The sequence below is a fragment of the Macaca thibetana genome, chromosome 1 (genome assembly GCF_024542745.1).
Source record: "Macaca thibetana thibetana isolate TM-01 chromosome 1, ASM2454274v1, whole genome shotgun sequence".
Lineage (NCBI taxonomy): Eukaryota > Metazoa > Chordata > Mammalia > Primates > Cercopithecidae > Macaca > Macaca thibetana.
In genome coordinates, this window is record NC_065578.1 from 130,621,970 (window position 1) to 130,637,897 (window position 15,928).

Here is a 15,928-nt window from a genome sequence, read left to right on the forward strand (position 1 = left end):
TTGGCCCCATTCCCTCTCTGGTTCCGGGCTGGCCTGGCAGCCCAGGCTCTGGGAACATGACCATCAGGGCACGTGTGCAGAGACACGGAAGCAGACGGGCATCCATGGGTGCAGAGACAAGTACTTGAATGTGGGAGGGGTGTGTTTGCGCATGTGCTTGCTGGTAAATGCGTGTGCTTGTGTGTTATGGTACATGTGTCCCTATAAGAAGTGTATGGTGTGTATGTGTGCGTGTGTGTGTGTGTGTGTGTATGTGAGTGAATCTAAGCATTTCCAGCCTCTCTAGGATAGATTTAGAGGTCAATTCCTAGTTCTTCATCAAAAATGGGATCGACCTCATTGTCCTCCCAGGTCTTTACAGAAGCAGGAAGTGTGTTCACACACAGAGACTGGCCTGGCTCTGGCCCCCAGTGCTGTGATGAGGATGGAGCAGGGAGCTGGAGAACAGGGATAGTTGCCCCGGGAAGATCAGTGTTAAGAGGCAGAGTGCTCCAGGTGAGGGGACAGTATTAAGGGGTGGTGGAGAGGCCCCTGGGGACTGGTTTTGCACAGTGACCTGAATCTGACCTGGGAGGTTCCAAGAGAAGACAGCAGTAGCCAGGCTGCTGAGATGGCATTCCAAGGAAGCCAGTGGTCTGGCTGCTCGCTGTGTTCTCTGTCCGATACTTACTAGCTGTGTGACTAGATGGAAGTTTCTTAATGTCCCTGAGCCTTAGCTTTTTTTATTAAGGATAGTAATTGTGCCTACCTCGTTGGGTTTTTGTGTATAAAAGTGGCAGTGGATCAGTGAGCTGCACAGAACAGTCATTGGCCCTTTATAAGCAGGGGCTACTTCTGCTGGTAGCCACTGGTGGCCTGAAGGTTGGTGCTTTATGAATCACCAAAATCTCTCTGGATGCTGTTGACAGTCATTCCAGCCTTGGCTACCGCTCTTCCCTTTGTATAGGAACATCTAGACCAAGCCTTCTATATTGTTGGCAGCATGTGGGGCAAGTCCTGCGTGGCTACAGAGTGCTGGCCAGCCCAGACCTGAAGAGTGCAGCCTCCCAGGAGGTAAACAGGGTTAAGATGGGAGTCCAAGCTGTAGGGCAGGAAGCAGAAGTGGTAGATGGGCAGAACTTGGGGTCACTGATAGTTCTCTTCCGGGTAGAGGTCAGGAATCTCGTCCATTCAGGAGAGACATCCTGGATATCCCTGTAACAGAAAATACCTGAGTTCACATCCCATCTCTGCCACTTAACAGCTGCACCTTAAGCACCCTGAGCCTTATTTCCCTTTTCTATAAAATGGAGATAATAATAGTGGATTACTACTCAGAAACAATGACTACAAGGCATCTGCCTCAGTGCCTGGCACACAGTTGGCATCTTATAATTGGGAGTGTTTATTATTAAGGAACATTGCTGGGGTTGAAGAGTCAAGGAAGGCAAGTCAAAGCATCTCTGTTATCCAGGGGCTCCCAGGAGTGTGGGGGAGACAGAAACACACACATATGGGTAACTTTTAATCCAAGGCAGGCTGTGATAAAATGTTATAACCAGAGGTCCCGACAATGCAGTAGGAGAATAGAGAGGGAATGATTCCCAGTCTGAGGCTAGAGGAGCTTTGCCCTATAGGGTGCGGGTGGTGAGGGTTGTGGGCTAACCTGAAACGACAGATGTCTGAGAGAGAGGCAGAGAGGAAGCTGGTGGACGACTGGGGTTTTCTCTTCTCTCACCTCTCCTCGTCTGGGGAAGAAGCACAGAGCTGCCACGCCAAATTCCCTATTGCTCTCCTAATTTCTCCCCAGTGTCCCTCTGTGCTCCTCTCACCCCTCAAGGCTCTGATCTCCACCTAATCAGGCTATCCACCTGCCTGCAAAGCCTGGCTGGGCCTCCTTGTAATTTCCTATCCTGGTGAGAAAAATGGAGTGTCCAACCCTGGGGCAGGAGATGGGGTGCTGCTAGGGCCCCCATCTCCCCTCCCACCTCTGTCTTTCTCCTGGTCTCCATCTCTCTGTCTTCCTTCCCCCTTGCTTTGCCTTGGGTCTCTATTACTCCATGGGTGTGTTTGTCTCACTGGCTCCTCCTAGTGCTTTTTTCTCTGGATTTCTGCCGGCCTGCGTCTTTTCCACCCTGGGCTCTTTCCCAGTGAGCTCGCCTCTTCCCTTCTCACTCTAGTCTCCTTTCCCTCCTCGCTCTCCCTCTGCCTCTGTGTGGGTGTCTGTCTTTGTCTCTGTTTCTTAGCGTTGTCTGCGCCTCTGTCAGCCTTCTGGGTACGTGTGGGTGCGTGTGAGTATGTGTGAGTGTGCGTGCCCTGGCACACCAGTGTGCTGCTCAGTTTTTCTCTGGCTGTCTTCACAATGACTGCTTAAGAGCTCACCACAGCTGTGATGGTGTCTGAAGGCAGGGAGGGAGCAAGATCAAAGCAGGTGGGAATACACTTAAAACATACGCGCGGAATCTCACTGGCTGGCCCCAGGCTGGAGGTGCCAGGATTTGACCCAGCAATGGTCTGTTTTCACTTTATGTCGGTGGTCAGGACCTTCCTGGTTCCCTTCCCACCTGGCCCCCCGAGGCCACCTCCCCACCCCACATAGAGCAGTTTCCTTGTGTTTCTGTTTGGCACCGGTTTTATTTCCTGGAAGGGGGCGCAGGCATAGGAACGGGATTGAAATGTCACCCCCAGTCCAGGGCAGGCTCTGCTCTGTGGCATGGATGATGGACGGCCAGGCAACCAGGACCTGAGAGGCAGGTGTGCACACGGATGTGTGCCTAGGCCACTTGCTAGGCCATTTGTCTTGGCTTCTTGGTGGCTTCTTGACACTCAAGGGCAAACCAACACCTCATCCCCCTTTTACACTGTAATGCTACTGGGTCCCCTCTCCCCTTCCTGCTAACTGAGCAGCCATGCCCTGTCTGAGGCCTGCACCTCACTGCTCACTTTCTAGGCTTCCTCTGCTCTCCCACACCCCCCTCGCCACCACCACATGTCAGGACCGTCCAGAGCCTGTTTCCCTTGCCCTTCCCTTCTCTGCTCCATGTTCTGTTTTTCAGGGAGTTTCCCAGGACCGACTGCAAGTTCCACCCAGCATTGTTCCTCCTCTTGCTGGGAGGAGGGTTCTGTCCCCTTCACTAGCCGGGCCTGTCTCTGCCTCTGTGGAAGTCTGTGCGCCTCCCCTGGGGTCAGGGGCATGCTCTGCCTCCTTTTCTGGATGGTGGTTTCACAGGCAGGACCGTGGACTCGGATTTGCTCACTCTCACTCCCTCAGTCAACAGACATATTTGGAACACCTGTAGTGCACCAGACAGCAGGCCCTGCACCTGGTGATGGGCTTGACTATGAGTGACATGGTCCAGACCCCTGGAGACGCCCCTGGGGCCCAGCAGGAATGGGGAGACCAGTGCAGTATGGGCCCTACTACAGCAGAAGTGAGACGTGAGTAGGAAGGCCTTGAGGGTCTACACGAAAGTCACGGGAGACTTCCCAGAGGAGGTGACTGTTTTTTTTTTTTTTTTTTTTTTTTTTTTTTTGTTGAGACAGAGTCTCGCTTTGTCGCCCAGACTGGAGTGCAGTGGCCGGATCTCAGCTCACTGCAAGCTCCGCCTCCCGGGTTCACGCCATTCTCCTGCCTCAGCCTCCCGAGTAGCTGGGACTACAGACGCCCGCCACCTCGCCCGGCTAGGTTTTTGTATTTTTTAGTAGAAACGGGGTTTCACCGTGTTAGCCAGGATGGTCTCGATCTCCTGACCTTGTGATCCGCCCGTCTCGGCCTCCCAAAGTGCTGGGATTACAGGCTTGAGCCACCGCGCCCGGCCCGTGGTGACTGTTTCAATCCCAAGGGAGCAGGGGAGCAATGTCCTCCCCAGGGAAAGGCCTGCACAAGGGCTTGAAGAGGTGACAAAGGCCTAATGTGTACAGATCAGAGAGAACAGCACTTGGTGAGGGCACACTTGGGGCATTCCCGTAATCATAAGCCAGGTCGGCATAACCCAGGGGCATCTGAACTCTATTTGGGATTCTGTGTTGGCTTCAGGGGCTGTGTTGGGACCAGAAGACATTGCCTGTGGCTTTAGTAGGCTCAGGATCTAGGGCCACCTTTCCATCGAATTAAATTCCCGAGATGTCTTTACTTCCCCCTCTTTCTGGACTCTCTGCAGGGCTATTACTTCCATCCCCCTGTGTCTGGACTGAATTGCTTCAGTCAGACCTAAACCAAGAGAAAACTTCAAAACTCCCAGAAAGTCAGATACCAACTTCTTTGTCATGTTCCTGTTCCGGTTTCGAGTTGTCCCTCTAACTGTCTAACTGCTCAGGAGAAATAATGATCATAGCTGCCATTTAGTGCATATAGGCAAGGGACTGTGCCGAGCATAATATACACCTCATCTCATTTGACTTTGACGGCAATCCAGAAATAGACATTAACATTCCCCAGTTTACCAGGGAGGAAAATGAAGCTTAGCAAGTAACTTGGCCAAGGTCACTGGGTGAGGAAGCCACACAGGCAATATGTAAACCATAGTCTGTCTCCTAAACCTATACTCTTAGTATTTGGGCACAGAGGGATTTGGCACTCCTCAGTCCAGGCTTGTCATTGTGCAGGTGAGCAAATGGGGGCCCAGATGAGGAATTGACACGCCCAAGGTCATACCACTCCTCACCTCCACAAGACCCCAGTCTCCTGATTCTTACTTCAAGTGCTTCTCATCTCCATCTTGCCGCAGGGTCAGCTTCCTCTTCATTCCAAGTGGACAAGGAGCCAGCTGCTCACTGTCCTTGAGAGACTTCAGCGAGAGACCAGGGTGTCCAGGCTCCATGCAGGAAAGCTATGCATATAAATTCCACCTCTGAGCCAGGGCTCACCAGCAACCCCACTCTTAAGCCCTTGACTTGGGCTCCAGGGGGCATGGGAAGGAGAAACGTGAGTGTGGAGAGTTTGCAGCATGTAGCTGCACTAGAGAAATGCGCAAGGATATGAATAAATTTGAATAATAATGAGGGCAATGCTTGAATTAATAATGTTGGCTGCTCACCTGACCCACCCCTCCCCCAGGATCTCAGCACCTGCCACCCTGATCTCTCGAAAGGGATTATCCTTTAGAAGACATGAATGAGAGATCAGGTCAGCAGACTTGAGGAGCCACTCATGGAGTATGGGAGACCCTGTTTCTAACATCCTGACCCCTGCAGACCCAAAGAGATAAATTTGCACACTTAATCAAGAGTAAAGGGTCTGTCTCATGCTAGATCACATTCTGGTTATCAGTCCACTCTAGGCCCCGGCCACCTCTTTTTCAGACCCCTTTGTGTGCAACAACCAATGGTGATGGATGTAGGATGTTCAGGGAGATTCAGATGGAGAAGAGAGCTTGGCCCTCTGCCTTAGAGGATATGTTCCCATTCTGCTGGAACAGATAGGGCAAATGCCCTCACTTACCAGCTGCCCTCTATCCTGTGACAAACAAAATGCTGGGCATAACCCTTGATCGTTTGAGACAGGAAACCCTGTACATAGTGATGACAGCAGGGCTGAGTGATGCGACCGGTTACATTTGCCCAAGAGGCCAAGGAATGGGGCTAGAAGGGCTTCCTGGAAGAGGGACATGTAGAGCATGTTTGGGAAGAAAAGGAGAAATGGGACTGGTGAAGAAAAAGGAAGGGAGGAGACGAGACTAGGATCCCACTTCTGTGGGGGCTTAGAGGGAGATCTTGGAGTGGGGAGGGGTGAGTTAAGTTTGCTTACACACAGGAGGGATGATGGGTCAGAGAAATTTTAGAAAGCTGTGTTAGGAAAAGGTCAGATTTGGGGATTGTGGCCTCTGTGCAGGTTCATGAGCTGTGGAGGGAAAGAAGAAGGAGGAGGCTGTGACTTTTGGGGAGAGCTGATTTCAGTTACCTGGTGTGACAGGTTGGGAGCATGGCAAGGAAGTCCCAGAACTCTCCTTTGCTGTCCTCCAGTCACTCTCTTGTCCCCCTTCTTTTTTCCCCACAACCTGGCAAAGGAAGCTGAGCCCCATAGCTCACATAGCTCTGCAAGGAGCCTAGGCCTGCCCCACCACTGGGGCCGACCGGTGCTGGTTGGAACCGGCGGGTGGGAGTGGTGGGGAGAAAAAACCCGCAATGCAATTCCCTGCTCCATTTAGGCTCCACAATTAAAGGCAATTACTCTGCAGTTCTCTAATCAAATGCTCCCGGCCGAGCTGCCAGCCGGGCAGCCATGTGTAGCTCCCACAGCCGGAGGGAGAGTGGAACAAAGTCACGTGGCTGCTCAGCTCCCACGGTGAGGGAGGTGGGGTGTGTGCAGGTGTGTTCATGTGTACACACTCAGGGCCCCCTGCACTTGGAAGCAAAGGATGAACACACGGAGCAGGGCACATGTGCCGAGAAGTGGGTTCAGAGCTACTTTGTTTTGGATACACTTTCCACCCAGGAAGCTTCCATACGCACGTGTGGACATGCCGGCTCCGTAGTATCTACCCTGATGTTTTCATGGAGGAATTGGACCTGGCATAGTTGCATGTGTGTGTTGGTTCACAATGACTCCCATCAGCTCACATGACACATGTCTAAACAGGAGTCATTAATGTGGGGGTGGGCTGGTGCAGTGGGTAGTAGAGGAATGGCCAGGACCTGGATGCAGGGGCTCAGGTTCTAATCCCAGCTCTGTCATTAACTTGCCCTTGAGTAAGTTGCTCTCCTCCCTGAAACTCAGGGTCCTTCTCTGTAAAAGGAGAGGGTTGGACTAGGCCTATTTCTAAGGCCTTTATATAACAGTGCACCGTTTTCTGTGTGATTGCTGAGCACTTTAGCTCCTGAACTCCATTCCCATGGGCCTTAAAGGGAGGAAAGAATAAAGGATGAGGACGTGGCATCTTAGAACAAAGGAGTTGAGGCTGAAGGGGGGCAGGGACCAGAGAGTCCCCATCCCCAACTGGAGGCTCTCTCCCTCCCTCCTCCTGCATGGGGAGCGGGACCTCTTAGAGGAGCCCCTCTCCTTACTCATCTTACCCAGTGCCAGCTTTGGCTTTGCAGGGACCCAGACCCGCTTCAGCCAGGAGCCGGCTGACCAGACGGTGGTGGCCGGACAGCGGGCCGTGCTCCCCTGTGTGCTGCTCAACTACTCTGGAATTGTGCAATGGACCAAGGACGGACTGGCCCTGGGCATGGGACAGGGCCTCAAAGGTGAGTGGCTGGCTACCCAACGTCCAAACTATCCCATCTTCTCCGCCATTCCCCACTTTCAGCATAGACTCCTGGACTCACCATCCCTTAGTTCCCTCACCACCCTTCTCTGTGCCACAGCCTCCCCTCTGTCTCTGCTACTGAGCTCCATCTCTATAGCTTTCCCACCCTGCAGCTCTGCCTTTCCTGCCACCGAGGACTGACTTGAGGAAGGCAGTACAAACCTGAGAGGTCAAGGGAAACCAGGAGACCTTTATATAAGATAGCTTCAACCAGACACAGATCTCGTGAGGGGCGCTGCAGGCAGACAGTCATCTAGCAGGAGGTGCTGGGAGACCCCAGAGTCTGCAGCAAGGGTAGGAGAGGGCACGGGCAACTTCTGTGTCCCGCAAGTGTCTCATGCCAGCCTGGCTCCGCTCCAGCCTCTCTCCTCCCTGCTGCCCAGGCGATGTCTGCTCAGAGGCCAAAAACTCATTTTAATATCAGCCTGAGCATTCATTTATTTATTCATTCAACAAGCCTTTATTAAGAACTGGCTATGTAGCTGGTGCTGAAGCAAACATAATGAGTCAGTCAAACACAATAAAACCAACCTCCTATATTCTAAAGCAAGTAAAGAGACCCTTGGAAAGGCTGCCTGGCAGAGTGGACACCTGGGTTCTAGTCCTGCCTCCACCACCTGCCAGCTGGGTGACCTTAGGAAAGCCACTTCACCTCTCTGGACCTTCATTTACTGATGTGTGAAACAGGCATAGTGGTTGCAGGCCTGTCTGCCTTAGAAGTGCATTTGTGAGTTTTGAGCCAAATGAGAGAAGAGATTTATAAAAACACGTTTTAGCTTTAAAGAACTGTAATGAAGTAAGTATGGGTGTGGGGGATGGGCTGTGTATTTTTATTCTTATTATTGTTGAGGGAGTTGAGATTATTTGCTGTGAGTTCCGTGTGTTAGTAGAGGTAGGGGAAATTTGTCTGTGTAGAGCAATCCATATAAGGAAAAGAGATGGGTCTGGTAGATCTATCGATGATAGAAAGAGAAAGAAACTGGGAGAGAGAGTGAGATCAATAGATATGGAGTGAGAAGAATCGATAGCCTCTGGACAGAGGGAGATCATGGGAAGGAGCTGATGGTGGGAACGTGAGGGGTGGGCTGGGAAGCAAGAAGCCGGTGAGGGAGCCTGGAGGAAGGAGGGCAAGGCCCACTGCCTCAGCCACTGCTTCTGCAGGAAACCAGCACTCTTTCGTTTACGGGCTTCTCCAGGGAGCCGGCGGGCCCCTGCCTCATCCTTCCTCCCTGGGTCTGCCTTGGGCTTCCCTCTGCCTTATGAGTCCCGCAGAGGTGCTCCAGTGAGCTCATGTCTGTGCTGCGATGCCCTATATTTCCTGGCGCCCACACACTTGCTCTCCCTCTCTCCCCCTCTCCTTTGCTCCCTGCTGTGTGCCTTTTTCTCTCCTATTATTATGAGAGGCATTTGTCTGCAAACAGCCTTGGAGATTTCATCTGCTCCTGCTGGTCTCCCTGCTTCAGCTGCCCTCCTGTCCGCTCCTCCGGCTATATGGCTCCCAGCCTCGCCGTGGGGTGTCGTGGCATCAGGTGTCTGTGTCTGGTGCCTCACCTTCTCACCTGCCAGTGGTGTCCCAGAAGAGGGCAGAGGGAGGAATACTGGTGTGGGATGGCTGAGGATGTGTCCTTGTTTCAAGGTTGGGCCTCATTCTTTCTGTTTCTGCAGCCTGGCCACGGTACCGGGTCGTGGGCTCCGCAGACGCTGGGCAGTACAACCTGGAAATCACAGATGCTGAGCTCTCTGACGACGCCTCTTACGAGTGCCAGGCCACAGAGGCCGCCCTGCGCTCCCGGCGGGCCAAACTCACCGTGCTCAGTAAGGACCCCAATGCCCTTCAGTACTTCAAGGCCCCGTCTCTCCGTATGCTGGCAGTCTCTCCCAGTCTCCAATTCCCTCTTTAATTTCCCAGCTTCTCCCTCTCTGTTACTGGCCTCATCCCTGCCCTAATGCTCAAGTCCAGGTTGAAGAAAGTAAACCAGGCATGCGGGAGATGTGGGGTGCTGGCGGGGCGTGGACTGTGTGAGGCCCAGCATCCTCTCTGCTCCAGCCGGTGCCTCGGCCACTCAGGGACAGGGCCTTCTGCCTTTTAGAAACAAGGCTGTGGAGACCAGGAACAGGGAAGTATGGAGTGATGGAGACCCGGGCCCTCCTCTCCCAGCTGTCCTGGCTGGCAGGCTTGTTGGTGATGAGGCGACTGCCTTCTACTTTCCTCTCAGCTGCCTTGGAGACCCCAAAGGGCCCTTGCGCCCCTCCTCCACCTCACCCCAGCCTCACACAGCCCTTCTTCCCTTCAGCTGCCTCCTTTCCTCCCTCAGCGCTCACCCTTCCTCTCAGATTCACCTGGAGGCCTCCTCCAGGAACAGGGGATTAGGACTGGAAGGAATGGGCCTTGAGGCTGAGAACTGGGGTGGGGGGTGGCAGGGCTGGGGTCCTGCTGTCTCTGGATGGCTGCTGGCTCTTGGAAGCCCTGCAGCTCTTGGAAGTCCTGCGCCAGCCACCCACTGGGGGACCAAGCAGATGTCCCTCTATGGTAACCCCCGAGGCCATTTGCATAATGAGGGGACTCTCTCCTGCAGCAGTGCCACAGAACCGGAATGAGGCCAGCTCCAGCACACCCCTTCCCCCGCTGCCCACTCAGCCTCCAGCCTCACTCTTGCAATACCTCTGAATCCGCCAGTCTTCCTGTTCTCTCCAGCCCTGTTGTCTCACTGGGCCTCTGCCTCTGTTGTGCTTTCTGTCTTGGGCTTGGACTCTGTCCGTCTGTGACTCTCTTTCTTCCCTATTTACATTGACTCTGTCCCTTTTTTTCTGCCTCCATTTGATATGTTTTGCCTCTCTTCCTTTCCTTCCCTGTAACTTGAAATCACTGAATTTGTGGGGAGCCCCCAAGATGGATGGGAGAAAGGAAAGAGGAGCTGAGATGAGGGAGCTCGGGCACAAGGAAGGTTTTCTGTTGGTTGGTTGGTTGGTTGGTTGGTTGGTTGGTTGGTTGGTTGGTTTTTTTGAGACAGAGTCTCTGTCGCCCAGGCTGGAGTGCAGTGGTGTGATCTCGGCTCACTGCAATCTCCACCTCCCGGGTTCAAGCTATTCTTGTGCCTAAGCCTCCTGAGTGGCTGAGATTACAAGTGCCTGCCACCATGCCTGGCTAATTTTTGTATTTTTTAGTAGAGACCGTGTTTCACCATGTTGGCCAGGCTGGTCTCGAAATCCATTCATCCAGGTGATCCATTCATCTTGGCCTCCCAAAGTTCTGGGATTACAGGCGTGAGCCACTGCGCCCAGCCTGTTGTTTTTTTGTTTTTTGTTTTTTGTTTGTTTTGTTTTGTTTTTGTTTGTTTGTTTTTGCAAGGAGGGAGGTGAGAACATGAGAAGTCCTCAGAGCATAGTGGGAAGAGAGAGTCTTAGACTGCTGGTGGTTAGGAGACCTGGGCACCTTGGCCATTTTGGCATCATGATCCTAAAGAGGTGACAACCTCTGGGCATGAGTGTTCTCATCAGTAACATGGCATAATGACACCAGCCTTTTCTTAGTAACTGCTGCTTTGCTGCATGGGGACTTGTAAGCTGTGAAGGTCTGGGTGAATGTGAGGTGTCAGAATAAGTGAGGACTGGAGGGACCCAACAGCCAATTTCATTGGATGTAAAGGCCCTGAAGGACCAGGATTCAAGGCTGTGGGATGATTTGCTTTTCCTCCCTAGGACTAAAATGGGAAGAATTAGCAAGGAGCAGGAATGAGGTTAGACAGCAAAAATTAGAGGGTGAGCATGAATGCCAAGATATCATCTTTCATTCCTCACTGAAGTGTGTCAGCCCCATGCTCAACCAAGCATTTCAAGGAACCATGAGACTTTTAGGAAACCTTCTTCCTTCTTTTTTCCTCCGTAACTGCCTCTATCGTAGGCCCTGGAAGGTGCTACTGCTGCCCTGGAGAACTCCCATCCTAATGAGTGGACCTTGATACTCTTCTCTCTCCTACCTTATCACAGAGACAGAGAGAGATGAAGAAAGGCCAACTAAGCTACCAAGTGTTGCTGTAACAATGTCTTATAATGGCACTTAGTGGCCTGGTTCAATCCAGGAAGAACCTGGAAAAGGAGAATATCAATGGGAACCCTAGATGGAAGAGTGCCTTGTTTAAAGGCTTGCAGGCCAATGAGGGAGAGCTACATAGCAGGGGAGCTGACTGACTTGTTTCGAGGGCATGGTGGGTCCTTGCTGGCCTGCCTGGGAGACTTGGATGGATGAGAGATCAGGGAGGGGCCCCAGGAGTAACTTTAACCTGAAAGGGAGACAGGGACGGATAGTCCAGCTGCTCTTCTCCCCTCACTCTCTCCTCTCCTGCCACCTGCAGCACACGGAGGCAATAAGAAGGCATGACACTTCCTGCATCCCTGCGTACCTGCTTACCTACAGCCTTTGCTCACGGCAGCTGGGGGACCCAGAGACTAGGCAGGGCAGAAATGAGGAGAGGGCTGTGCCCAGTGCCTGGTACCAGCCTCTCTGCATGACATCAGCCTCATAGACTTCCCTCCTCCCCAGCCATCCCCCTCAGTGACCCCCCAGCTCCCCAGGACAGCCTTCTTCACAGAATGGCTTCTGTCATTCTTCCTTAGGGTAGGACTTTGAATGGATGCCTCCTACTTCCCCACAGATGCAGACATAACATAGATATACAGACCTCCAAAACCATGGTGATGAGCGTGGCTTCTGGGTCCAGCAAGCCTGGTCCACATCCCAGCTCTGCCCTCTAACTCACTCTCCTGTCTCTGAGCACATTTGTTTATCCTCTTCGAGCCTCTGTTCCTTATCTGTAAATTGGGGTTAATGATATTTACCATGAAAGGAGTAAAGAAATATACTTTGTGGTAAGGATTAAATGAAGTCACACACAGGAGGCACTTTGGCTGACACAAGGTGAGCGTTCACTGAATGGTAGAAATTATTGTCGATCCCACCACCATTTATGGTTGGCTTCACCTTCTTGATTTTCCTTTGCCTCCACAATAACAACTCGTGGGAGTAGGTGTCCATGTTATTTTTGAAGTTTTATAAACAAGGAAACTGAGGTCTTGTTTTGACCACAGACTCAGGGGCATATGAGTGTGGGGAGGCACATGAGCATATTGATATACAGATTTAAGTCACGAACCATAAAAACTTGCTTATAAACACATGCACACATGGACGCATGCCCTCTAACAGCTGGCTCAGCAGGCACCTTAACAGCTTTACTGTTGTTTGCCCCAGATATGAGGGGCAGGGATGAGCTCATGGAGGATAGGCAAAGAGTCTGGAAAATTCCAGAGAAAGGTGGACTGCTGGCAGAGGTGGCAGATGGGTAGTCTTTGCGTGAACAAAGGGGCAGGGAGCATTACCAGGGCAGAGGAAGCTGATGCCTTCCCAGTGGAGGGGCTTCACACGCCTGGGCACACACCTGGGCATGGCGTCTCCTCGGGGCTCTGCCCATGCAGGATCTTCCTCCCGGGTGTGGCAGCAACATGTGACCTTAGAGGGGCCTGAGCAGACCAGGAGGCCCTGAGCAGCAACTCTTTATTTGTTTCTCTCCAACTTTCTCTACTTTTCAAGCTGCTCCCCATCCCCATCCTCAAACCTGTCCTCATCTGGCATTGGAACCAGATACACCACAGAACAATGAGGAGGAGCCAGGGACTCAGAGGATAATTAGCCAGGCAGGCGTTGGAGCCACTGCTACTCTCATCCAGGCAGTAAGGCTAATACATTCCATACCTCACACATGCCCTGCACACCGTAGTCTATGTACAGTATCTCATCTGATCTTCACGAGGTTCTAGTGAGTAGGCATTGTTATGTCTTGGTTTCTTCTCTGATGAAGAAACTGAGACTCAGGGACTTTAGGAACTCATCTGAGATCACAGGGCAGGTGAACAAAGGTACCAGGATTTGAAACCAGGCAGTCTGAATCCAAGTTTTATTCTTTTTCCACTATACCACTAGGCACACATGAATTGAACAGAATGCTAAGACAGGTTTCGAGTAGTTTCTACTGGAAACCCCAGCATAGAGACCTTCATTGTGTAAATTCTAGAACAGCCCTGCCCACCACCAGGCACCATGGGTCTCCCAGGGTCTCCTCTCGAGTGTTCCCTCTGGACCCTCCTCTGAGTCTTTCTTGTCTTTCTCACAAGAAGCAAACAAAATCTTTTATCGGTGGGGCATGCTGGCTCATGCTTGTAATCCCAGCACTTTGGGAGGCTGAGGTAGGAGAATTGCTTGAGCCCAGGAATTTCAGACCAGCCTCGGCAACATAGTGAAACCTCGTCTCTACAAAAAGTAGAAATTAGCCAGGCATGATGGTGTGTACCTGTAATTTCTGATACTTGGGAAACTGAGGTGGGAGGATTGCTTGAGCCCAGGAGTTCCTTTCTCATTTATGGTTGATGAACACTGGGTGGACCAGAAAAATTATAATCAAAATCCTTCTGCCTTTATTTCATCAGCATCCATTCATTAATTCAGCAAATATCCCTGAGCACCTGTGATCACCCAAGCACTGGGCTGGACATTGAAGTGCTGATAGTATATCAGCAGCAGACGCTACCCTCAGGGAACTTACAGTGTGGTTTGTCTTAGAAGCCTAGGGAGATAGGGCAGGGAGAGCCCCCCTTGTTTGCTAGCATCAGACATCGGTCAATTCAATTCTTTAAACATTTAGCAAGAGCCTACTTTGGTCACATTCTAGGCACTGGTGACCATATAAACATTAGTGAGACAGGGTTGCTGTTTTCCCAGGGGATAACAGTTTTGGTTGGGGCAGGGTTAGATAACTGTTATAAGTAAACAAAATCCAAGGCAGATGGCGCTAAGAGCTCTGAGTGACTGGTGGGGGCCACCATGATGGGGGTGGGCTACTCATGGAAAGCCTTGTGCATCAACTGGGATTTGAACAGGATGAGAAGCACTTCAAAAGAAGCTGTGGGAGAAGGGCATGCCATATGGAAAGCACTGCATTGCAGGTCTTGGCTTGAGGACCCTGAACAGGAGGCTGAAATGTTTGGAACTTATGCCCTAGGCAGTTGTAGCCATTGAAGGTGCTTGAGCAGGGAAGTGGCACATAGTTAGCTGTGCTGTAGGGAAAAATAACCTGCTCGCAGTGTGACATGGAGGTTACTGTAACAGGACAGCCCATCTGGCTGCTCCAGGGTAGAGGAGCAGACAGGAGGGAGGATGCAAGAAGTCCTATGGAGGTAGCCACATTTCCAAGCTGGACTCTGAAGGGTATGAGCTGTACTCAGAGCCTGAGCTAGCCCAGCCCTTCCCTAAGTTTGAGGCTTCCATCTGTAGTGTGTAGCTCTGAGCAACTGTACGGGTATGGAGCCAGGCACAGTGGCTCACACCTGTAATCCCAGCACTTTGGGAGGCTGAGGCAGGCAGATCACTTGAGAGGTCAGGAGTTCGAGACCAGTCTGGCCAACATGGTGAAACCCCTACTCTCTACTAAAAATACAAAAATTAGCCGGGAGCAGTGGTGGGCGCCTATAATCCCAGCCACTTGGGAGGCTGGGGCAGGAGAATCATTTGAACCCAGGAGGCGGAGGTTGCAGTGAGCCAAGATGGCACCACTACACTCCAGCCTGGGCGACAGAGCGAGACTCCATTTCAAAATCAAACAAACAACAACAACAACAAAACCAATAGGGGCATGGAGTACCAGAAAATATTATAGGCCAGCAAAGAAAAACAGACAAGGACTGGGAAAGATGTGTGAGCTGAGGACCTAGGTGAAGCCACCACAAAAGCAACGGAGACAGTGGTTGGAGGTGGGGGTAGGGTGGTACTGCCTACCTAGAGGCGCACGTGCAGGTGGAAGGATGCTTCCAGAGGCAGGAGTTTTGGTCATCAGGAAAGTGTTAGCCACACCCTGCACTGACTTTGCTCTGCTTTCTCCCACAGTCCCCCCAGATGACACCAGGATTGACGGAGGCCCCGTGATTCTACTGCAGGCAGGCACCCCCCACAACCTCACATGCCGGGCCTTCAATGCGAAGCCTGCTGCCACCATCATCTGGTTCCGGGACGGGACGCAGCAGGAGGGCGCTGTGGCCAGCACGGTGAGCTCCGGCCAGCTCCCCCAGCTCCTCCTGGGCCTAGCCCAGCTCACCTCTCCTTTCCCACAGGGGTTTGACCACAGACTCAGGAGCACACAGACGTGAGAGGGGCTTAGAGGTCATCTGGTTCAGCCCTCTCATTCTACAGTTGGGAAAACTGAAACCCAGAGAAGAGAAATGAATTCCCAGGTTTACTGTGTCATTCAGTAGCTGAGCAGAGATTAATAGTAATAGTAAGTTGCCATGGGTTAAACACCTACTGAATGCCAGACACTGTGCACGCTAAGCACTTTATGGACAGTCTCTCTTAATCTTCATAGGAGTCCCATAAAGGAGGCATTATTTCCAACTCACAAAGGAGGAAACTGGTGCTCAGAGGGGTTGAGTGACTTGTCCAAGGTCACACAGCTGGCACAGAGCTGGGGTTTGTACCTGGGTCTGACTGTGCTTTCTCTCCACTGATCACTTCTACCTCTTTCCTTCAGCATCTGTTTGTCAGATTATTCCAGTCATCACAACAAAGGGGCTGGGGAAGCAGGGATCCTTGTATACATTTTATAGACGAGGAAGCCATGAAAGATATCAAGTGACTTGCCCAGGATTACATAGCACAG

The 15,928-nt window shown here is 51.9% G+C and overlaps 1 protein-coding gene across 2 annotated transcripts in view; it reads left to right on the top strand.

Annotated features, from left to right (window-relative positions):
* Positions 1-15,928, top strand: part of KIRREL1 (kirre like nephrin family adhesion molecule 1) — a 109,021-nt gene that overhangs the window by 77,823 nt on the left and 15,270 nt on the right. For both annotated transcript variants that reach the window (XM_050779537.1, XM_050779545.1), the window contains exons 2-4: positions 7,015-7,164; positions 8,892-9,041; positions 15,160-15,317. In XM_050779537.1, the coding sequence (XP_050635494.1) occupies positions 7,015-7,164; positions 8,892-9,041; positions 15,160-15,317 (458 nt within the window). The remainder of the gene's footprint in view (positions 1-7,014; positions 7,165-8,891; positions 9,042-15,159; positions 15,318-15,928) is intronic.